This window comes from Mus caroli, chromosome 16 (assembly GCF_900094665.2).
Source record: "Mus caroli chromosome 16, CAROLI_EIJ_v1.1, whole genome shotgun sequence".
Classification (NCBI taxonomy): Eukaryota; Metazoa; Chordata; class Mammalia; order Rodentia; family Muridae; genus Mus; species Mus caroli.
The window spans coordinates 35221787-35246794 of NC_034585.1; the positions used below are offsets into that span (position 1 = coordinate 35221787).

Consider the following 25008-nt stretch of genomic DNA (forward strand, 5'->3'; position numbering starts at 1 on the left):
ATCCCCATTGTAGTCATCAGCAGAGCTTTTCAAGTAATTTCTGGTATAAAAAGCTCTATTTTAATAATAATTAACCTGAAATCTGAATGTTCCCCTTTACCCATCTCTCCCATTTTACCATGACATATTACTTAATTAAAAATTGGTGTTTGTTTGATAGGGAATGCTTGTGGTGTGGGGGTAACTTGAGCTAGCTATCTGATTGATGTAGGAGTCCTTTAATTTTAAGACAGTCCTGAAAAATAAAAGTCCCAAAAAATTGAGTATTAGTAAACTGCATTTTAAATTAGTGATCTTAGTTTCATTAACTATTAATTTTAGTTCTCCTTTGCACTAAGTCATAGGTTTCTAGTCTTCTGTTTGGTTTCTCTTGTGGTTGGGATAAAGGGAATATAGTGAATGTGAACTCAGTACTGTTTATTGTGACTATGTATGCCTATATATAGCATATTAGAAGGATGAGGAGAGATAATATCTAGTATGCTAAGGGATTTGAATTACCACAAGCTGCTGTTCACATTTTTGGTTTCTTTTCCCCTCTTTAAAAATGTCTTTGTACTTTTTAAATATGGTGATCTCATTTTCAGGCAGTTTCAGTCACACACAAAAAAATCTATTTGCTGTTCAAATTGATAAACAAATAGTCTTCATGTCCTATATAGACCATAGAAACTTACGTTTATTAACCGGAAGCTAAAAGATACCTGTAAGAAAACTGAAGAGCTGAAGGATGGACCTTGTAGAGCCATATACCTCGTGCAAGTAGCACAGTCCAGTGGTCCTGAAAGATCCCAGCCTAGGCACCTGACACCCCTGCCCACAGAGCCATATTTAAAACAAACAAACAAACAAACAAACAAACGCCCCCAAAACCAAAAAACAATGTGCATCTTAACTACACATCCAGTTTCTCAAGATCTGCAATCCCGAAACATAGGTTGAGCAGAGCTTCCTTAAGATAAAGCAACTTGATTTCGATAGATAAACCGAAAGATAGCAGAGGAGATGGGGTTAGCAAAGGGTCAGGCAGATAGTAGCGGAACTTAAAAAGACTAGGGAGAGATCCTGGAGCTTTCAATAAAGGTCCTATTTCACTAACACATTGTATATGGCTATACTGATAGAAGAAAGGGGATTTGAAGAAAAAGAAAACAAATGTAACTAACAAAGTACTTTAGATTTAGGAAAATACCGTAGTGAAGACATAGTGAGTATTTTTAATAAAATCAGAAGTAAAGTCTTAAGCCTAGGGAAAAAGATATATATCCAAGGTAAAAGAGACCTACAGAATACTAAATAGACAGGATCAGAGAAGAAACTCATCAAATCATAGGTGAAGCATTAAAAACGCAGAATAAAGGGTGTTGAAAGCTTAAGACAAGATCAAGTAACAAAAAGCATGACCATTAGAATAACACCTTACTTTTGACAGAATTATTTAAAGCCAAAAGGTCTGGGAGAGATGTATGCCAGACTCTGAAGAACACAATCATCAACCCAAACATTATATTATACCCAACAAAACTATCACTAAATTTGAAGGAGAAATAAAAGTTTTTTCATGATTAAAGGAATTTATGATCACCAAGCCAGCTCTACAGAGGATGCTGGAGGAAATAGGAATACTTCAATTTGAAGAGAAGAGTAAACACACTTGAGGACAAAGGAATAAAGAAATAGTGCTAGGACAGCTAATGCCAAGAGCAAACAACACAGAAGCAACAAAATGGTAGGAATTAATAACACATCTTTCAATAATAAATCGTAATATTAGTGGACTCTGTTTTCCCATTAAAATGACACAGACTTGCAAATTAGATTAGAAAATATAATATTTTTGATGCGCCCAATTAAAATCATTATCAACAACTGACACCACTTAAGGGTAAAAAGATAGAAAAAAGTATTCTAAGCAAATGAACTAAAAAACCAGTAGGTATAAGTATTCTAATATTCTAATTGACCTCAAAGTAATCAGAAGAAATAAGGAAAAATCCATCAAGAGGGTATTATAATTCTAAATATGTAGTAAACACATTTTTAAAAAAAACCCTCAACGTCATTAAAAATACTTGTTAAATCTAAATCCAGATATTTTGAAACTGCTGAATAATAATTGAAAGGAGAAATCAAGAAAGAAATTTAAAAATTCTAAGAATTGAATGAAAATGAGAACACAACACACTAAAATCTATGAAACATAACGAAGGCAGTCCCAAGAAGAACACTTATAGCTCTCAGTGCCTACATCAAAAACAGATCTCAAATTAATACCATTAATACATGTGAGGGCCTTGGCAGAATAAGAACAAATAACACCCCAAAACAGTCTATGGGAAGAGATAATCAAAACCAAGGCTGACATGAGATGAAAACATAAGAGATGCTGAGGAAATTTGGAGAATTATAAGGACACATTTTAAAACTCTATATCCTACTAACCTGAATGAATATAAAAGAAATGGATAGATTTCTAGATGACCTAAGTTAATCAAAGTGAAGTATGATTCTAACAGCCCCAAACAATCCATGAGATGGAGGCAATAAAACTCTTCAGTGGGAGGTCAGGCCAGATGGTTTCAGTGTAGAATTTTACCAGACCTGCAAAGACGACAAACTAATGTCAATGTTACTCAAATTATTTGTAAAGTAGAAAAGGAAGGAATAGTTTCAAATTGTTTTTACAAAGTCAGTATTACTTTGATACCAGCTAAAGTTTCAACAGAAAAAGAAAGCTATAAGCCATTTTTTCTCATATGATCAATATGGATGCAAAAATTCCCAGTAAAACACATACAAACTGCTTTAATCTTTGTGTTGCTATGAAGATACACAGTGACCAAAGGACCTCTTAGAAAGCATTTAATTGGGGGCTCAGAGGTATAGCTCATTATCTTCAAGGTGGGGAAACAGGAAGATATAGTGCTAGAGAGTTCTACATCTGGATCTGTAGCAACAGGAAGATAAGGAGAGCTACTAGGCCGGGTTGGGACTTTTGAAACCTCAAAGCCCAAACCCAGTGACATACTTCCTCCAATAATGCCACACCTCCTAATCCTTCCAAATAGAGTCACTCCCTGGTGACTTAGTATTGAAAACATATGAGCCTATGAAAGTTTCTATTATCTAAAGTACCACATTCAACTCCCTGATCCCCAAAATGCATTCAGTTCAACTTCAAAAGTCCACATAGTCTGTCACAGTATCAACACTGTGTTTAAAACTCCCAAGTTCAAAGTATCTTTTGAGACTCATGGTGATCTCTTAACTGTGGTCCTCTGTAAAATCAAAATAAAAAGCAGACCACAGCTTCCAATGTGCAATGGCATAGAATATTCATAGCATTCCAAAAGGGAGGACAGTGAGTAAATACTGGACCAGAGCAAGACCAAAAAACAGCCAGGCAAACTCTAAATTCTAAATTTCCATGTCTGCTGTCAGAGTGCTCTTCAGATCTCCAACTCCTTCCAGCTCTGTTGACTGCAACATACTTCTTTCCCATGGGCTGGTTCCACAATCTGTTAGCAGGTGTCTCACTCTAGGCTTCTTCCTCACAGCTTCCTGCAATAGCTTCTCTGGGCCTCTGTTCAGGGATGCCCCTGGCACATGCCTGGCCTCAATGGCTTTCCTTAGATAGATAGAGAGGGAGATTCCACAACCCCTGTCTTGTATCCTTGACTTTAAAGACAGAATCATGAGGCCAAAGCTGCCAAGGGCTGCTGCTTGGTGGGGCTGAACTTGGCTCCCTCATTCAAAAACATTTGCATCAGCTTTCTGTTGGCTTTCTTCACTGCCTAAGTTTTTCTTTTTACAAGTTAGAAGCTTAACATCAGACTTATCTTTAAGCTTTGACTTCATCTTTCCCCAATGTTCTTTGTCGGCCCCCCCCCCCAAGCCCCTGCCCAGAGTACATTCTGTATCTCTTTGTCCAGCGTTGTCCTTTTCTGCTATAATAACTAGTAGCCACAAAACAGAATTAATACTAGGCTATCTCTTCACTTTAGCCTGAGGCAGAAGTTTAGGACAAGAGCAAAAAAGTAACCACAAGAATGTTCTCTAGGCCATTCACTAGTATTTTTCCCTTCTGAACTGTCCTGAGCTAGGCCTTCCACAGTTCAGACTGCCCTCAGCATTGTGCTCCTACTAGAGCACCCATTAAGGTGTGCTTAAAGCATCTAACAGCACTCTAGTACAAAGTCCCAAAGACTTCCACATTTCCTTAACAAACGGCATGGTCAAAGCTGTCACAGCAATACCCAGTCCTTAGTACCAACTTCTGTTTTAGTCACTGTTCTGTTGTTGTGAAGAGACACCGTGACCAAGGCAACTCTTATGAAAGAGTATTTCATGGGGAGTTTTTAGAGGTTAGTCTAATATCCTCTTATTACAGAGCAAGGTGTCATGCAAGCAGACATAGTTGCTAAAGATGTAACTAAGTTCTATAAGCCTGATCCATGGGGCCTGACATGGGCTTTTGAAACCTTAAAGCCCACCCCCAGTGGCATACTTCCTCCAACAAGGCCATACCTACTCCAACAAGGCTGCATCTCCTATTGTTATAATTTTCCAAGTAGTCACTCTCTGCTGACTAAACATTCAAATATATGAGCTTATGGGAACCATTCTTACTGAGTCTAGCATATAAACTAAATTCAGTAACATAAGATACAGGCCGTAATCAAGTCTGCTTCATTCCAGAAGTACAGGGATGGTTCAGTAGCAAATCAGTCAAAAAAACATAATCCACTGCATAGACTCCAAAAGAGCTTTGACAAAACCTGATCAATCCCAGAGAATACAAATGGAGGGCATATATCTACATAATAAAGAAAATATACAATAAACCCACAGCCAATATCATATGCATAAAGAAGAGCTCAAAGCATTTCCATGAAAATCAGGGATAATACAAGGATGTCCATCCTCTATTTTTGTTCAATGCAGTGTTTGAAGTCTTAGCTAGAGCTATAAGAAGTGAAGGAGATATCGCTTCTCGGCCTTTTGGCTAAGATCAAGTGTAGAAGTGAAGGAGATAAAGGATATACAGATAGGAAGGGAAGAATTCATAGTTTTCTCTACAGCCCATGATGGGGAATCTTTTTACTAGCTCTGCATCTGACAGAGGGCTTGTGTCTAGAATATACAGAAAACTAAAACAAAAACTAAACAGCAAAATTCAATTAAAAACCAGAGCATGGTGACTGGGCTTTGGGGCATATGCCTTTAATTGGAGAGATAGAGGCAGGCTGATCTCTCTAAGTTCCTGGATAGCCAGGAGTAGGTAGAGAAAGCCCATTTCAAAAGGGGTCAGGAGTAGGCATGGAGATCAGCAGAATGTTCAAGAGAAGAAAGACAGCTGGCCGAGAAAGACGTTAGTAACATGTTTAACATCCTTACAACACCAAGAAAAATAAATTACATTTCCTAGCTATTATAATGCCTAAGACAACAAATGCAGGTAAAGAAAGGGAGCCACTAGGCCTGCTGGTGGGAGTGCAGACTGGTGTAGCCACTGTTGGAATCAGTGTGAGACTTCCTCAGAAGTGCTAAAAAGAGATCTACCCATCCATCTAGCTATGCTGTTCTTGGTTATATACATAAAGAAACACTTGTTTTAATAGATACTTGCCCATCCGTGTTCAATATGCCAGGATATGGAAATAGCCTAAATATCTATCGTCTGATGCATAAATAATGAAAATATGGTATATATTTACACAGTAGAATACTGTAAAAACAAAATGGTGAAAATTTTAGTCAAACAGTAATTCTGTGTGAGGTCATATAGACCTAGAGATAAACGTTGCATGTGTTCTTTCTTCTTAATTTAACTGTGAATACTGGGAGCCGCAACAAGGACTGGCCTGGCAAGACGTGCCCACTGATGTGGTAGTGGCAGGACTGGAATGGGAATAACCAACCACTTTTTAAATTAGATTGAATCAAGCTGCACAAGTTGAAAGCCATATCTGGGCCAGGAACTTGTGGCTGGGTAAGTCAGAGGCCCTAGGGCAAGCCTACTACTCACTGTTTCTCTTCAAGAGGAACAGTGTTGAAAGGATTCCTAAGGGTCTGTCATTGTACTCAGACACAGTGCAGTCCTACCATTCATTAGAGAAACTGCTCTCTGTAGTAGATTATGGAACGCTTTCCTCTGAATGGGATCTCCATATCATACCTCTCCTCTTAAGGCTCAGAAGTCATGATAAAAGTAAGTCTGACTTAGCTAGAGTCAGTGGGTGACTGAAAGAAAACTGTCTTCTGGACACAGTAGGGCAGGTACACATACGGCTTTCTAGTAGTTAAGACAGCATGCACAAGACATCCCAAGCCCAAGCTAGACAAAATCCCAGCATGGGTCGGGGGTGGGGGTGAGTCACACCCACAAGCTATTGGCAGCTGAAACTGTTGGAGAGGGAGAGTCCATTTACTTTAAGGGTGTAGCCCCTGGTAAATTGACCACACTCCACTGGAAGGCCACACATTCAGGAGTATATGGGAAACATCAGCTGTATTTGTGGAGGGGAGAGAAGTGTTTGGTGAGGAAGGGGATAGACAGAAATGTGGGACACCTGACTCGCCAGCAAGAAAGACACCACAATAGGATCCTTTTGCACACGTTTATTGGGCTGCGCATTGACTGTGTAGGCGAAAGACCCCGAGCCCTGGGCCTCTCACTCTTACATACTATCAGTTCCCATCCACNCACAGCAGGCCACATCACCTCACCAGGTACGCAGCTTCAGCTAATCAGGGCAGCAGGGGCATATCTCCACCAAAATGGCTTCGCCAGAAACCTGGTACACCTGCGCAGCTCTCACGATGTTTGTGGTTTATATGAGGAAGTCAGGTGCAAGTCATACGACTTAGCTGCAGTCCCTGGCGCCTTTGGGACTGCCGCCACACCCGCTCCCCACAGAGAAACACAAAAAAGGGGTTGGTATGGATGGAGGAGGAGGTTGATCTGGGAGACATGGATGGAGGGGCAGATATGATCAAAATATGTTCTACGAAATTCTCAAATAACTAATTAATTTTAAAATAAAGGGGATGGAGCTGGGTGTGGTGGCGCCGTCTTTAATTCCAGTACTAGGGAGGCAGAGGCAGGCGGATCTCTTGAGTGTGAGGCCAGACTCGTCTACAGAGTGACTTCCGGGACAGCTGGGGCTACACAGAGAAATTCTGTCTCAAAAGATCCAAACAATAAGAGATGGAGGGAGGAGTCCGTCCTTCTCATCGCGCTCAAGTTCTTAGTAGTGGGCCAGCCGGCCTGCAAAAGTGCGGTGCGACACAATGAAATCGGAAAGTACATATTAAAAATATTACAACTTTGCCACCCAAGTCAGTCTGCTGTTGCTCACAGGGTCTAAAACGCATCCTCCCACGCTTCCTTACCTTTAGGGGTTACTAAGAGTTTTGGCGTTAGTTGGACAGGTTTGCTGCTGTAAATTCTTTTTTTTTTTTTTTTTTGGTTTTTCGAGACAGGCTTTCTCTGTATAGCCCTGGCTGTCCTGGAACTCACTTTGTAGACCAGGCTGGCCTCGAACTCAGAAATCCGCCTGCCTCTGCCTCCCGAGTGCTGGGATTAAAGGCGTGTGCCACCACGACTGGCTTGTAAATTCTTTATTACAGCTTTGAGTGATATTTCTTGCTTCTCTGGTCTTAGCATTTTTATAGTAATGTGAAGAAATTCTTCTTTGGGTACATATATATGTTCAGAATTCTACTGCCTTTTATGCTTAGATTTTGGGAAATTTTGTACATTTAGAATTTTTCCCAGTCCCTCCTCCTACCCATGGGTTTAGTTATTACATGTTAACGTAACAGTTCTGAAGTATTTTGGGCATGCTTACTATTTTCCTTTGCTAATGTCTGAATGTAGTTTTTTTTTTTTTTAACTTTATTTTCAGTCTTTGATATTCTGCTTGGTCTAGTGTATTAGTAGTAATTTTGCATGTTAATGTTTAATTCCTGTATTGGATAATTCGTATTTTAACAGTGCTTGGGGGGGAAACTCCCGCAATGTTAATTTCTTTGCCAATTCTCTCTCTCTCTTATTTTGCTGGCTTTTCTTAGTCAGGATTTGAATGAATGAATTTCCTAATTTCTTCAGTCTGTCTTTTTATATTCTTTGAATTAATCAATATTTTAACCATTACCCTGTCTTTTTTTGTGGTCATTAAGTTATAAAGAGTCACAGTTTCTTGTTTTATTCATCTGTGTTTTTAAGTTGCTCTTTGTGCATCTTTGGTATGATTATCCCATCAGGTAGTATTTGGGATAGAGGTCTGCCTGTCTCTGCATCCTGGGTGCTGGGACTAAAGGCATGGGCCACCACTAGTAGGCATTCTTTAAAAGGAAGGAAGGAAGGAAGGAAGGAAGGAAAGAAGGAAGGAAGGAAGGAAGGAAGGAAGAGTGGGTGGGTTTTGCATGTGTGTGTAAGTCTCTGTACCACATACATTGGTGCCCTTGAGTCCAGAAGGCGCCATTGGAACCTCTGGAAACAGAAGCTATAGGTGACCTCTAGTCCCTATCCTATTTCTTTCTCCAGGCTTTTCAGTTGACTTTTTATTTCCTGTGTTCTTCCTGTCTTTGAATGAGAGTCTATCTTTTGTTCCTTAGGTTTTACTTACTGCATCTCATGGAGGCTGCTTTTAATCCATCTTCTCTGTTCATCTTTGCCTATCCTAAGTAATGCTTGTTTGATTTATACATCAGCATGCCCTAGTGCCAGGACCACAACATTGGTACTGCTGTTCAGGAGGGTGCATCTTTTAGAACAGTAGGTTCTTAATATTGAATTGTGTTTTATGGTCAAATGGTGTTAGAGTTTGTTATGTTTTCTTAATGCTCAGATTATATCTTTGTTGACTATATTTTTTGGTTATAGGAAGTAATATCACTATGACTCTTTGTTTATCGTTATTGTTCAGACATTTGTTTTTCATTTACACACACAGACGCGTGCGCGCACACACACGCACACACACACACACAAACACATATCTGGGAGTGGAATTTCTGGGTTACATGGTGATTCTGTGATTGAAATCTTAAGGGAATGGTAACCGTTTTTTCCTAAATAGCATACCACTTTAAAGTCCCATAATAATGTTATGAGGACTGTAATTTCTGTCTGCACTTAACTTGAAAACACTTGCTATTGTCTGCTAGGTTTTTTAGTTCTAAATTAAACTCATCACAGTGAGTGATGCTTCACTGTCTTTCTTTGTCCCCACATAAATAGCATATGAGTTTTGCTCACAAAAACCAGAGTATCTATATTTCATATAGACATATTTTGTGTATCTCTAATTTTGTTTGCTTTTACTTCATTGCAGCTATAAAATATGCTAGATTCAATATTTGTCTTGATTAATTTGTTAAAACTTTTCATGTGACTTTGCATGTATGTGATCTGTCCTTCCCATAGTTCTATGGGTACTTGAAAATATTATGTAACATTAAAATGTAGGGGTTGTATGTCTGGTAGGTCCACTTTATTAAGTTTTAGTATTTTTGTGTGTATGTGTGCGTATGCAGGCGTGCTGTGGTGCCTGTGTGGAAGTCAGAGGACAGTTCTCAGGAGTTGATTTTCTCCTTCTGTTCTATAAGTTCTGGAGATGAACTCAGCTCTCCAGGTCTGCATGGCAAGTGTCTTTATCCACTGAGCCATCTTACTGTCCCCTCAAATGTTTTTGTGTTTATTTCTTTACTGATACATCTGTATGGATTATGTCCTCATTACTGAAAGTGGAGATATTAAAGTCTATTACCATATTGTTCTTTAAGATTTGTCAGTTTATATATGTAGATGCCGTGATATTGGATGGATTTCAGTTGGATTCAGTTTTCTATCACTGTCCTTTTTTCTTTTGTTGGTTTTTGACTTAAAATTTATTTCAGCTAATATGCCATCCTATCGCTCTTCTGGTTACCATGGAAAATATCCTTTCTATCTTCTCACTTTGAGTTTCTTCTACGTTTGCTTTAGCTTGTGGTGAGTCTCACAGACACTGCCTATGAGTAATTGAGTCTTGCTTTGCTTGTTCATCATTGACCCTGTGCTTTAGATTGGTGATTTTATTCTAAAGGATATTCTGGTCTTGTGTTTACAATTTGATAATTCTTTATTGTTTTGTGGCTTGTGGATGTGATCATTCTGCATTTGCAAAGAACCACTTAAGCTGATAACTTCTATTGCATATGAGAATTCCATATACTTTGTATTATTGATGTCATATTTTACATCTGAGTATGTTGTATGCCCATTAATGTATGTGGTAACTACATTTGAATAGAACCATATAAGTTGCTAAGTTCTATTGCATGCGAAAATTCTATATAGTTTTATATTATTAGTGTCATATTTTACTTCTTGATATATTGTATATCCATTAATATTTTTTGTTTTAATTACTAATACTTTCATCTTAAATTTTTGGGCCAGAATTAAAAGTAATTTACATCCTGCCCCTAGAGGCGTTGCAGGTGTGGCTGCTGTGTCACATGTGTGTCAGTAGGTGGCAGAGAGGAAAGAGGCTATGTCTACGCTCAGTGTTCTGACCTGTGAACATCTGAATGATTAGTAGCCTAACAGTCCCTGAAAACAGTGAGTCTGAAACCACTACCAGTCTGGTGCCAGAGGGCTGGGATGGGGAGCGAGCCTGAGACAACCACTACTCCTGTGCCAGGCAGACCTGGAAGGGCGCCCAGGATAAGCAAGTTGGAGACTAGAAGAGCTCTGCCTGGGGCCATAGGTCCCAGGTATGAGTGAGCTCAAGACAGACGGCCACTTGGGTAGGCCGCGAGAGGAGTGAGTCTCAGATGAGCATCAGACTGGTGCCATGGGAGCCCGATGGGGCTAGTTTGAGAATGAACCCCAGTCTTGTGTCACATTGGCCTGGAAGTACAGACCATGCTTGAGATGATCCCTGCCTGGTCCCATAATGCACAAGCAGGACCTAGCACTCCTGAGGCCACTTCCGAGATGACCTCAGACACTCAGAGAATCCAGGCGCTACTAAAAGGAGCAAGTGAGTGGTTGAGAAATGGAAGAGAAAGAGAAATAAGGAATGTGGTCACAACAAAGAGAAGCAGGACAATTATGTGTAGTGAGGAGCAGCCTTGTGTGAGTAGACAGTAATGCCACCTGAGATCATGGTCGGGACCTGGCCTTTGCTGCCACTGGAGGCCACATCTAGGAGCAGCAGTCTGTTGCCACCAAAAGCCAGGCAGACATCCCTGGTCTGTGGTGCCATTCATAGCCTTGTTGATGTCCAAGGGCTATGCAGAACTGGCCCCTTTCCTACCTGGGCATTGTGGGAGAGCTGGCTCTAGAGGTATGAGTGCAGGATCCCTGACCCTGACTCTAGCCAGCTGCAGTACTCAGAAGAGCAGCCCTACATATCGCAGGAGCAGCAGGTGAGCTGGGCCTGAGGATACATGCATTCATGGGAGAGCTGGCCCTACCACTCATCTCCCTGTGGTGGCTTAGATGAGGGAAAAATACCTCCCCTCCCTGCCTCTCTCTTCACCATTACAGCAGGTGGGAACAGAAGAGCTGGCTCTGTCCTTCACCAGCAGTAGCACTCAGAAGAGCATCCTCTGCACCTCACTTGGGCAGCACAGCAGAGCTGACCAGGGTTTCTGGGGTTATGGGTCTGAGAGTGTAAGAGCCAGCCCTGCCTCTTGCCTGTTGGATGGTGGTGTTGAAGAGGAGGGAGAGACACCTTCCTTCCCCTCCCTCATTTTTGGCAGACATTTTGGAGAGCTGGCCCTGGAATTCTGAGAGTAGAACTGGCCATGTCCCTCACTGGATGCAATTCTTGGGAGAGCTGACCCTGCACCTCGCCTGGGCAGCAAGGTAGAGCTGGGCCAGTTTGTGGGACTGCAAAGCATGAGAGCCGGTGGCCTGACCAGGTCAGACACCTCTCAGGCCCAGATCCAGGGCTTTGAATTGGCCCACTTCAAAATCTACCCCATTGATGAACTGCTAGAGTGTACAAAGGGGCTGGTTCTACAAATCCAAAGCCTATCTCGATGACACAGAGCATCCACAGGATATCTGAGAGGAGTCCCAGTGAGCTTCCAGTATTGATAGAGTAGTAGAAGCCAGAGGACTTGTACCAGACCAATGAGTCATTGTAATGAACATGTGCAGGCATAGAAGTGTGGACAAAAGGGTGTACTGTGGGACACGCTACAGCTTCCACAGGGAGATTTTTTTTCTCAGTTGTAGGGAGGTTGCAAGGGTGGAGGGTGAGTTTGGGAGTGTTGGGGGGAGATGAGTGGGATTGGGGTGCATGATGTGAAATTCACAAAGAACCAATAAAATTTTAAAAATGAAACTTAAAGTAATTTACATAGCATAATTATCAGTCCTGAATTTTCAATATTCCTTTACAATATATTCGTTTAGAATATATTTTTCTCGCCAAGGTAAAATTTTAGCATTTATTACTAGTGATGATAAATACCCTCATTTTTCACTTAGCTTGGAAACTGATACATCCATCTGGAGAAGGAAACCTGTTTTTTTTGTGATTGGTTTGTTGGATTTTGGTAGGGATCAGTTTTGAAAGGACGGGTAGATTCCTGTACCAGTAAGCCTAGCTCAGCCCCTGTCATTGTCTGTGGAGTTCTTTCATACTCTCTAAACATTGTTCTCCACGGGTCTTGCTTCAGCATGTGTCTTGCCTCAGCACTTGCATCTGTCTCAGCTGACATCACTCTGCCAGTCAGCCCTAGTCTTGTGGAAGCAGCAAGAAACTGCAGCACACCACGAGAAGATTTTTTTTTGGCCCATTTTTCTCTAAGTAGTTCCGACCAATGCAGCTCAACTACAAAATGTAAAGCGGACCAATACATGCGGGTCATTAGCAAGAATCCTTCATCACATGTCCTTTCAGTCCTCTCTCCTATGTCTGCTTCAGTGAAATTGTTCCTTCACGAGTCTGCCTTAGCCTTTCACACTTCTGTCCATTTTAATGACACATTCCTTCACATGTTTGCACCATCCAAAATGACTTTCCAAAGAACCCTCAAGTTTCCACTTCGGAGGAGTTCTTCAAATTTAACAAAGCTAAGATATTAAACAAAGCTAAGATATTAAAACTAATTGTCTCTACTTGAGTGTCTATCAGTAAAAGAATTCAGAGATAGTAACTCATTCATTTGATTATTCTTGGAGGTGTAACGTTACTAGCATGCCACTTGAGGGTCTCTTGTTGCTTTAGTGTTGTCTGTAATCATGCAGGAGACAGACCTGGACATGCCAGTGAAGGGTTCTAGATTGGGTAATCAAGGCAGGGAGGACTTGCTCTATGGGAGGGAGAACAGCATTAATCACTGTTTCCTGAGGGGATGTCATTTGCCCAGCCACCTCACTCTGGTTGCCCAGCCAGTATTTTCATACTGGCAGTGACATTTCCTGCAATAAAATGTGTTGTACTTTATCATTCATCTAAATACATAGTACTGATTTGTATTGATGTGAGTTGATATTGTTATGTAAGATCTAAGTTCTATAACACTAAAATATCCCCAAAATATGGTATTTCAGAGTTTATTGGGGAGAGCTGGACTTTAATGAATAAATACAAATAAGGTGTAATATGTTATTCTGATAAAGAATGAGGCAAAGACTTGGATAAAGGGATGCTGGAGCTGTTGAGGTTGTGATTTAAGATAGGGTAAGAATGTAGCATTTGAGGAAACACCTGAAGTGGGGGTGGGGGGGGGGACTAGATTAGTAACTTTTGCAGTTATAAGAAATTTGTTGTGCATGTGTGTGGGCATGCACAAGTCCAGTGGGTGTATAGGTCAGAGAACTTTCAGGAGTAGGTTCTTAACTATCATGTGAGCTCAGGGATCAAATTTAGGTTCTCCAGCTTGGTAGCAAGTACCTTTCCCCATGACCCTTTGAATATCTTTATTTTAAGTGTTGGTTTATATCTTTACTACAGTCAGGATTGGAAGCATTATCTTTCCCTGTCATCCCTCCCTTAACACTCAAAATACCCACAGCAACAAAAACTTTATCCTATCATCTGAAGAGATGGTAGGACCTGGGTTCTGTTGCCAGCACCCACGTGGTGGTTCACTACTGTCCATCCTCCCACTTTTAGAGGATCTGTCATCCTCTTCTGGCTTCTACAGGTGTTAGGTGTACACATGGTATACAGACATAGATGGAGCAAAGCACCCCTTCACATAGAGTAAACACATCTTAAAAGAATATTAAAGGAGTATAAGATTGTTACATAAAAGAATCACTTATAGTGATTATAACTTTGGGGATTATTTTTTAATCTAATATTTTTCTAGAGATTTAGCTATGTTGTTGAGAATCATAGTGTGTATAGATGTACCATAACTTGTTTTATACATTTTCTCCCATAAAGGATACTTGGTGGCTGTTCACATTAGTTTGTGTTTCTGAGTAGCTTTTTGTATAAATATGAATTTCATTGTTAGGGAACAAATGCACAAGATTGTCATTACTGGAATGCTGTGTATGTTTGGAGGTAGAGCCAACTGGTGGAATGTGAGGCCAGAGAGAAAACCGAATCAATACTGCAAGGATTACTTAGGTACCTGGAGGCGTGCAATTGCCTGCACATGAAATGGGAAGACTGTGGGTGCAGCAGGTTTAAAGGCAGTCAGGAATTTGCTAATGACATGACACAATCTAAAAAGGAAACTGTTAAGTAGATAGTTCACTGGAGAGGTCTGGCTCGGTGATACCCAGTTGGGAGTCACAGCTTTAAAGCTGCAGACTGCACAGGATAACAGAGATAGTTGAAAAGAACTGAGAAATGTAAAGGATGAAAACCAAGAGGAGAAAGGGAGCAGGGGAGAGAGCATTGAAGGAGGAGGAGGAGGATTGTCACACTGTCTGTGGTCTAGTCTGCAGCAGTCTGAGATTGTAGGTCAATGCTATTCTAGAGATGTATAGAAACTTTCTCAGTTTCTTCTGAGGAGCTAGCTGTAAGTTTTTTGTATACTTAGCATGTCAGTGGTCCCAGAGTGGGGCTGAGACTTACCTAAGGGTTAATGAAATTTTGTATCCTTTCATGTAAAATGATCCATATTTTCTCCAGGTGCATGTTTCTAAAAGATACTTTTTGAATTCTCACTATTTTAATAAAACCCTTTCAATTGCATGCCCCATATTCTGTTGTATGGCATCTGTGTGCCTACTTGTCTTATTTTGAATGATAAACTCTGAGCACTGAAGTCTGCTTTATTATTGTTGTGTCTCTAAGTCAAATAGTAATATGAAGGCCAGAATGGGTTATATTCCATTGTTATAGTCAGAGCATGAGTTCTAACACACCTGTTTAATTAAATTTTTTAAAAAATGAATTTTTGCCTCTGATGTTTGCTAGCGTCTTTTTTAAGTAATATTTTTAAAATGTGCATTGGTGTTTGACTTGCATGTAAATCTGTGTGAGGGAGTCAAATCCATGGTAACTGGAATTACAGTTGTAAGCTGCCATGTGGTTGCTGGGAATTGAACCTGGGTCCTCTGGAAGAGCAGCCGATGCTCTTAACTGCTGAGCCAATTCTCTAGCCCTAGTAGTATCTTTCTGAACCCTTCTATACTTAAAAGACTCTTTACAATGAGAATAATGATGTTGCCAACATGAAAGGTTTAAATTAAAAAGATAAAGCTGCTAACATAGTATATATGAATATATATATGAATATATATAGTCAGTCAGTACATTTTCAATATTCTGTAGTCATTGGTATCATCATCACTATTGCTAATAATTGTTATATTGACTTTTATAGACACAGGGTTTAAGGAATGCATTCAAGATAGCATTTACCTATATGCTAATAAGGCATCTGAAATAAACTTTCAAGAACTTCATTTGGGTCTTTAATCTATTACAGCTGATAAGAAATATAAGTTCTCTACTTTTTGTCACACAGTTGGTTCCTTTATAATTTATAATTTGATATTCTATGTACTGGTTATAGTAGCATTAAAGGAAAATATTATAAATTCTTAGATTACTAGTGATTAAATTAATCTACAAAGTTCATTCTGTGTGTATGAGGGGGTGGGGGTGATAGGTAAATATGATTATCAGAAATTTTTCTTTGTTTTCTAGAGCAATGATATACTGGACCTTCTTCTAGGTTTTTTTTTAAATAAACAATAAAGTTTTATTAGAACATGGGCATGATCTTTTTAATTTTGTTAATGGCTATTTTTACAGCGTTGCCATACAGTTGAGTAGTTGCAGCAAAGTCCACATGGTTTGCCAGTCTGAAACATTTACTCTCCGGTCCTTCATAGAAACACTTGTCCTCTCTTGTTCTAGGGTGTTACTTTTGTGGCTTTTGTCTTACAACTTCTTTTCATTTTTTTGCTCTTTACTTATGACCTATGTATAAATAGGCCTCAAAACCTTACAAGGTTATGGGGTGGAGGATAATGTGACACCACTGTTTAGGTGGTGCTTATTTTTGCTGCTGTTTTCTAATTAGGAGTCCAGGCAAGTCTGGCATCTTTTCTTTCTCTATATACATTTTATGTCCCACAGTGACTTCAGGAGCCCTCTTGTTGAGGAGGGAGTGAACACATGCAGGCTCCACTCTGCACCTTTCACCTTCAGTGTCCGCTCCTTCAGGTGAACATGTACCAAGCTAAACTAACCTCCCTGTCTCCCAAAGAACTTTCTAGGCCAGGGGTCCCTGCTACTGTGTTAATAGCCATGTAGTAAGGAGCCCGAGAGATCTGCACATTCCACTCACCTGTTGTTTAGTCTGCCTCTCATACCTTGGTTCCCATCCCATTTTGAGTGTTTCCTTCTCTATAGTCTTGGTTTTCTTTCTTCCCCTCATCCCTTAAAAAGTTCTTTCATAGTCAATAGTATTCCCCAAATTAAATCTGCTACTCAGAACACATCAGTGGTTCTTCCTTCATGGCTTGCAAAATTTTTTATCTTTGAATATAAGTCATTTTTTTTTCCTGACAGGTTTGCAGACCTTTACAAAGTAACAAGCACGTTGGGTTTTTTTGTTTGTTTGCTTTTTTTTTTTTTTTTGGGGGGGGGGTGTTCGAGACAGGGTTTCTCTGTATAGCCCTGGCTGTCCTGGAACTCACATTCTAGACCAGGCTGGCCTCGAACTCAGAAATCCACTTGCCTCTGCCTTCCGAGTGCTAGGATTAAAGGCGTGTGCCACCACGCCCAGCAGGTTGTTGTTGGTTTTTTTTTTCCTCTCCTTGTTTTAGTTACTCTTCTATTTCTGTGATGAGACACCATGACCAAGGCAACTCATAGAAGAAAGAATTTATTTGGAGCTTACATGTTCAGAGAGATAGAGTCCATCCATGATCATCATAGTGGGAACATGGCAGAAGGCAGGCATAGTGTCCACAAGCACAAGGTGGAGAGAAAGCTAGCCAGGAATAGCATGGGATTCTGAAGCCTCAGAGCCCACCTTCAAGTGCCACACATCCTCCAACAAGGCCACACCTCCTAAATCTTCCCAGAGAGTTTCTGTAGGGGTGGTTCTGATGCTAAGGTCATATTTCCCAATTGATTCTTGATCTATCAGTAAAGATGTAGTGGGCCAAAGTGTAGGCGGGACTCCCCACCCCCTCACCCCCCACCCCCCNCCCCCGTACCCTCTCCTCCTCCCCAGCCAGTAGATACAGCTTTGGAGAGAGAAAAGCCAACCAGCCATGTGAAATACTGGGCCATGAGCCTCTTCTCCAGGCAGGAGGTTGGGATGTTGAGCTAGGACTGAAAGTGGCTGAGTAACTGAAGTTGAGGGTAGATGTAAGATGCTGAGCTGGTAGTACTGGGAAGGGCACACTAGGTGCAGTAGATTGGAGGTGCCCAGCAATTGAGCCATAAGGCAGGTTGAATTGAGCAACATGTGTGTGTCCATGGATCCAATATTCTCTGGGCGGGGGCTGGTAGCACAGTCCACCTGGGGTTTAAAATGGGGTAGCAAAAGATACACACAACAGTTTCTCCAACTAGCGACCGCGTGAGTGGTCACACAGGAGCCCCTGAGGGCCATTCTCATTCAGATCACCACACTTCTGTGTGTGTATGTGAATACAGCAGTTTGTTAGTGATTAAAAAAAAATTGTATTGGAAGTTTTGGTGAGTTCACTTATTAGCATATCATTTTGCAGACCAAAGCATTAAGTTTTGAAGTGTAGTTGAGTTGAAAATATTTGTTGTATACCTGAAGTTATTTTGAGATTTTCTTCTTAGAAGCCATTTGTAGAGTATTTGGGGAATATCCGATTTTACTATGGAATTTTTTAAAAAATTAGAGATTAAAGTGATTCATCTCTTTGGATAACATTAATTTTTTACAGAAGTTATATTTAGGGAAGGTGGTCTTGAAAACAAAGTCCTTGAGGTGAATCCTGTTTTACAGTAGCAGCAGAGTTCTCTGTGATGAAGGATAAAGTTTCCCGGCAGAACAAACTTTGGTGAAGAGGAAAAGATGATAGACAGATGTATGCTGCCTACTTTACACCCACAGCTTGAAGCTTGCTGGTTGTTTCTCACCTAAAAGTTAACTTTCTCCAAGTTTTACATAATGGTTCCTAAAGCACCCTTCTGGTAATCTAAGGCTCTATGACTTAGCTTTCAGACACAAACCAGCCAACTCTCCCTCCCTAGTATAAGGTATCAGGTATGGTAAAAGGGAATGAAACCCTTTATGTCTATTTGTTAGTTTTTGTTGTCGTAACAAAACTTTGTTACGGCAACAAAAACACCTGACAGAAATTACTTAAAGTTAGGAAAGACTTTTTGGCTTATAATTTCTTAGCAGGTTCAGTCCAGGTTAGCTGACTCTATGGTTTTAGTCCCCTGACTTGATAATTCAGCACAAGAGTGTAGTAGAGCAGAGATGCTCACACAGGAAGGGACTAGAGACAAGTCCACTTTTGCAGGATATACTTCTAGAGAACTCCTTTCTCCAGCTAGACCCATCCCACACATACTGTGAATCCATGAAGGGTCTGTGCACTGATGAGTCCAGAACCCTTAGTACTAAGTAACTCAGTGATTGGATTCACTAGCTGTGGAACAAGACTTTAACATATATGTCTTACAGGGAATAGATATCTAAACGATAGCAGTCCTTTTAGAGATATATGTATTTTAATGTTTATTTTTTTATTAAAAAGAAGAAAAGCAATTTTTGAAATGTCTTCATCAGGTTTTCTCATTAGTATGGTATTTCTTATATCTTCAGTAGCTAGCTTGTTATGTGTCCATTACAATTACAGGTCTTTATTTTGTATATAAGAGTCTACTTGTCTTCCCTCCCTATTCCCTTCTCAATGCTAGTTGGTCAACAAAGATAGCAAGTTCAGTTTTTGCTCTTAAGGAATTTGTACTAAGTTGATTAGATGGGGGTATGTGTTGTCTTTGTCATTGCAATCTAATACCTGAGTTCTGTAAGCTTTGGGATACATGTGTATAACAGCATTGACCCATGCTTGTAATAACACTGCGAAACTTCAAATAACTTGAAAATATTTTTAAATGGTCTAAGGAGAGTTTACTGTGTGCTGGGACAGCTGAGGATGAGGGAATGGGAACGGGTAGTAGCAGTTTAAGAAGAGGTAGGTGTGTGAGTAGGAAAAGGTCAGGGAGCAGGGAGCACTGATACTCTGAGATAGGCAGCAAGATTTGGGTATAGTGTGGAACACACACTCAAGGTGTGGATGGAATATGGATAAGAAGCCGTATTACAAAGGGAGTTCCACTGGCAGGAAATAATGTCGGCACTCCAGTGTTCCTTAGGGTATAGTTTGTTTGTTTTCTTTTATTTTGAAATGACCTGTGTGTTTCCACCTAAATTGTATCTCCTATATACAGGATTGTATTTAGAACATAAAAATAAAATCCAATTTGAATCAGATGGTGGTAGTGCACACTTTTAATTTCTGGTCCACAGAGCAAGTTCCAGAACAGCCAGGGCTACTAGGGAGACCCTGTCTAGAAAAACAGCATAAAAATCGAGTTTGGCAATCTCTGCCTTTTGATTATTAACTTAATTCATTCATAATTTGCGCAGTTTCATATAAGGATTTTACTTAGTCTCTTTCTCATGTTGGTTTTGCCCTCCCTTCTAGAACGTGTATTGACTGACTTCTTTGTCTTTAACAAACACCTTTTCCCTATTTCTGACCATTCCACAAGTGAATGTTATAAATTCTAGTGAATTTTACACTCCTGCCTGCCACAGACCCTCTGGATCCCTTTGTCTGTGTGGAACAGGTCTCTGGGGCAGGTGGGTAAAGCATCGGAGGGAATGACAGACAGATGCACACAGGAGAGGTTGTGTAGAATCTGAATGTAATTTGTCAAATCGAGCATCAAACTTTTTATAGAGAAGAAAATAGGGAAGTTGGGTGACACACCAGCAAGGTACAAAGAGGTTACTGGATTCTTACACAAAACAGAGGAATTCAAACACCAAGGTCTAACAGGAACCACCTGGGATAGAATTCATGGTTAACAACTGGGATCAAAAAGAGCTCCACCTAAGGTCCACTTAATCTTAGAAGCCAGGGTCAAGGACTTCGTGCCCTTGCCATAGTTTCAATTTTAGTCTTGTATAGTCCACCTTCCCCCTAGGCCATTGTAAATACGTGTATGGGTGTAACTCAGCTATCTATAGTTCTAAGTATCTACTCTGGTTCCTCCTTAGGTCTCAAACTTCCTTCTTCCTAGATGGTGGTAAATTCCTGTGTAGGGCAGTGACTTAGCTTTTATTCAAAGTGATAGTGTAATACCAGAGGCAATTCTGAATGTCACTGAATAGACAACATTCTTACTGAATTCCAAGCCCATGGTCTGCTCAAGGACTTTCTAGGACGTTGGAACACTGGTGAAGGCTTAGCTATGTCAGAATTCAATCTTAAAAGGCACTTATAAGATAATACTAAAAGAGAGCACGTTGGATCCATACACCAGACTAACTCAGGAATGGAATATTAATGTATGGGTTAAAGAGAACTCCAGACTCCAGGAGGTGAGTTTCCGTGAAACTCTCTGCCTCGTGAGTGGCTTCCAGGCCTCTCGGCCTGTCAAGCTGACTTGACCAGAGTGCGTGGCACCTGCCCCCTTACTCTATCTCACTCTGCCCCTTCCCACAACCCTTCTTTCTTCCCAGCGAGCCCCACTCTTATTTTCACGCCGTGTGTTGCCCGCTGCTCCATGAGCGTGCGTGAAGATTGTTAACTGCAGTAGCAGAAGAGTTCGCTGTGCTCCAGAGTGCCAGGCCTTCCTTCAGCCACCATTAACTGTCAGTAGCTCCTTACCAAGGGCTAGGGCCTCAAGGGAACACAGCCCCCTTCATAAAGAAGAACTGATGAGCCCAATCTGAGCAAAAACGTTTTAGTACACTCTACTAGCTTTTTCATTGCTATGATTAAATATCTGGGGGCGGGGGGGTTGAAAGTATAGTCTATTGTGGTGGGAAAATATGGTGGCCAGAGCTGTTTTAGGTATGGGGGCACCTGTGTGCATTGTGCCCACAACCAGGAAGCAGAAAGAGTTGGATGGTGGCGCTTTGTTACTCTTGTATTAGTTCCGCAGTCTAGGATGCTAGCCAACGTGGTGGCACTTGTCCTCCCCATCTCTTAAACAACTCTGTCTCCTGACAGGCACACCTAGAGTTGTGTCTCTCGGCTGATTCTTTAGTGGTTGTTCTGGGGATTACACTTGGCACCTAACTTTATGACAATCTATTTCAAGTTACTATTGTATTAGTTCTAGTAAATTGTAGCTCAAATATAGCTTAATTTCCCTTCCTTTGTGCCATTATTGTTTGATGCAACATTTATGTTCTATGGCATCTATTTTATCTTTTGATAAAATGAAAATAAGTCGGGCTGGAGAGATGGCTCAGGGGTTAAGAGCGCCGACTGCTCTTCTGAAGGTCATGAGTTCAAATCCCAGCAACCACATGGTGGCTCACAACCATCTGTAATGAGATCTGATGCCCTCTTCTGGGATGTCTGAAGACAGCTACAGTGTGCTTACATATAATTAAATAAACCTTTTTTTTTAAAAAAAGGAAAATAAGTCAATACATTTATAACATTACACGTTATGATTATAGTAGCTATTTTATAGTCACTGCTAATGCACTAGCTTCAGCTATCAAGAATCAATGTTTTCTATGTGAGTGTCAACTTTTCTGTCATTTATTTATTTATTTTTTTACATTTTAAATGAAATGTTTTTTTATATTATAGCAACTCTAGAGTATGATTTTTTTAAAGACTTATTTATTTTTATTTTCTTAATATGAGTGTTTTGCCTAAATTAGTATGTGCATATTTGATGCCCATGAAGGTCAGATGGCACTGGATCCCTTGGAACCATATGGGTGCTGGGAACCAAACCTGGGTCCTGTGTGAGTACTTCAAGGTCTCCTAACCACTGTGCCATCTCTTTAAAATAAACTCACGGACTATTTTAGAGCATTGTGTTTTATTTTATTAATCTCTTAACCTGACTCTAGTCTAAGTTTCTTCCCATAGTAATTAGCCTTTTAATTCTGCAGTAAAATTAATTTCGTGGATCAGTTAATCATGTTATTCAGGAGAGATTATGTTTAGCACTGTAGTTATAAAGGTCCCTTTTTTTGGGTACTTATGTATGTGTGATTTGGAAAATACATTCAAACACGTGTCAGGGTGCCTTTGCGTTGCCTGAGGTGACCTTGGCTCTCTGAGGCATGTACTGTACAGGTGTCTGGGAGAGTGGGTTTCCTGACCTGTCATCCTTCTGTAGCTGGAACTTGCTGAACCTGCCTCATCTCTCCCTGCACCTCCCACGCCTACTTAGTTCATCCTCATGAGTCTGTGTCTTCATTGTTGTTCTGAAATTGACATCTTACATTAGCCAGATTGTTGATTTTTACGGTTTTTATCTTAATCTTTTAGCAACTTTTGATATAAATGACCACATTTCAAAGCTCTTTTTTGGTTCTAAGATAATAATCTTTTCTTTCTTCATTTACAATTCCATTATCCATGGTTCCTCTTGCCCCCTATTATTCAAACTTATTCTGTTCAATTTTTAGAACTCTCTTTCAGAATGGTAAGTCAGATCCTAACTTCACCTGTCAAAATCTCCGTTGACTTCCGTTTACATTTAAAGTGAAATCGAGTTTCTTACCATGGTTGGTGAGGTGTTTGTTACTCCTGTTTTCCCACACTGTCTTTCTCTCTGAACTTACCTTTCTCCCCCTACTCCCCTACTTAATGATGCAGCCACAGTCTCTGTGCTTAACATTATTTTAGAAGTACCTTGATCATTATGGTGAGGAGCTGTTATCCTTAAATATTTCCTGTGCTTCCTTTGCAGAACCGAGAGCTCCAGATCATGAGAAAGCTAGACCACTGTAACATAGTGCGACTGCGGTATTTCTTCTACTCGAGTGGCGAGAAGGTAGGTGTGAGAGCGCATGAGCTGACTGTTCTCCTCGTGGGAATAACCCCCTCCCCCTCCCCGTTCCTCCATCAACTAGCTTTGCTAACTGATTGGGAGAATTCAAAGCACAAACCAGGATTCTGAACCCAAGATACACGGTTGATGGTAGCGTGGAAATGTCAATGAGAAGAATGAACTTTAAGAGATCTTCCTGGGGAGGCCAGGGAGGCAGCTTCACAGCTCTTGTTACTCCAACTGGAGGGCCTACCTTAGTTCAAGTGTCCAGAGCCCGCAGTTAAAGCTTGACTTCAGATTTTATACTTGTAATGGCTAATGTTGTTAGGCTCACGTTTCCTTTTGACTTTACAGAAAGCTTCTAGTATAACAATTTTCACTAAACTTTATGTAGGTGTCCTTAACTATTATTCTTACCTCAGACCTATAATACAAGAAGGTACTTAGCTTGTGTTTGTGATGTTTATGTCTACAGATCTATAATTATTATTATAGCATTTTAATCACCATAATTAGCAAATTGATCTAGTATTAACACTTGTATCTTAGTTCTTTTTACTTTTAAGATTTTATGTTAGGAATTATAAACTCTCAAAGCATGTGGTGGAGTTTTGTTTCTAGAGCGACTGGTTGGTACTACCTACTTTTCATCTCTCTTAATCTAGCAAACTGCCCATTAGTGTTTATTCTGGCATGTCTTTTCTTTTTCCTGTCCCTTCCCAAATAAGACTATAGAGTATCTCCCATATCCACAGCGTTTTTATAATGGGATTTTTGTATCCTTGTGATTTCTTTATTATTAGATGGTAGACATTGTAGTACTCTGGAGAGAAGAATAAAGGTCAAAATTACATCTTTGGTGATCTACTAGATAACATATAGATTCATTTGCAAATGCATCCTCTAAAATTCTCTAAACATTGTATTGTAGTTACTTTAATAAATATAGTCCCCATGTACCAGGCCTTATTTTAATGCTTTGTAAATGTTAACACATTTAACTTGGAAATGAAAGGGCAGAGAGAGAGAGAGAGAGGCCTGCAGGGTACTGAGTGGCTTTTCAGATTTTGGTTTCACAGGAGGGATCCATCATTCTGACTGAAAGCTGACTGGCTATTCTGTTTATGCTGCAGAGGGGAATTTCTCCCTCCTTGCTCCTGCCTTTAGTTTTCTGTTTACCATGACTGCTCTTGTAGATGCAGGAAGCCTTCTAATGGAAGTTATCAGAATAGCAATAAATCTGTCTCTACTAAAAGTAATATATATCTCACCTTTTGAGCAAAGTAAAAAAGATACTTATTGGTTTGGAATATTTCTATTCCTTTTCTTCTAGACTCTGGTTTCTGTCGCTCTGTAGCCTCCCCACCCCCACCCCCACAGCACCTCTTGAATCTATATGAATTCAATTTCATAGGTCTCTAGACTTTTCTCTTGTTAGGTTTTGCCCTGTTTTGCTTGCCCCTTCCTCCACCCCTACCCCCTTTTCCAGTTCTCTCTAAGTCCTTGTGCAGATTCCCTGCCTGGCTTGGATATTTCTTATTCTTTC

At 40.3% G+C, this 25008-nt stretch overlaps 1 protein-coding gene and 1 non-coding gene across 3 annotated transcripts in view; both read left to right on the forward strand.

The window, feature by feature from the left end:
- Nucleotides 1-25008, forward strand: part of Gsk3b (glycogen synthase kinase 3 beta) — a 152504-nt gene that overhangs the window by 58474 nt on the left and 69022 nt on the right. For both annotated transcript variants that reach the window (XM_021184609.2, XM_029470640.1), the window contains exon 3: nt 23382-23465. In XM_021184609.2, coding sequence (XP_021040268.1) covers nt 23382-23465 — 84 coding nt within the window. The remainder of the gene's footprint in view (nt 1-23381; nt 23466-25008) is intronic.
- On the forward strand, nt 10470-10601 carry LOC115029628. Its single transcript, XR_003835194.1, has one exon. It is a non-coding gene; the product is annotated as a small nucleolar RNA SNORA17 (small nucleolar RNA).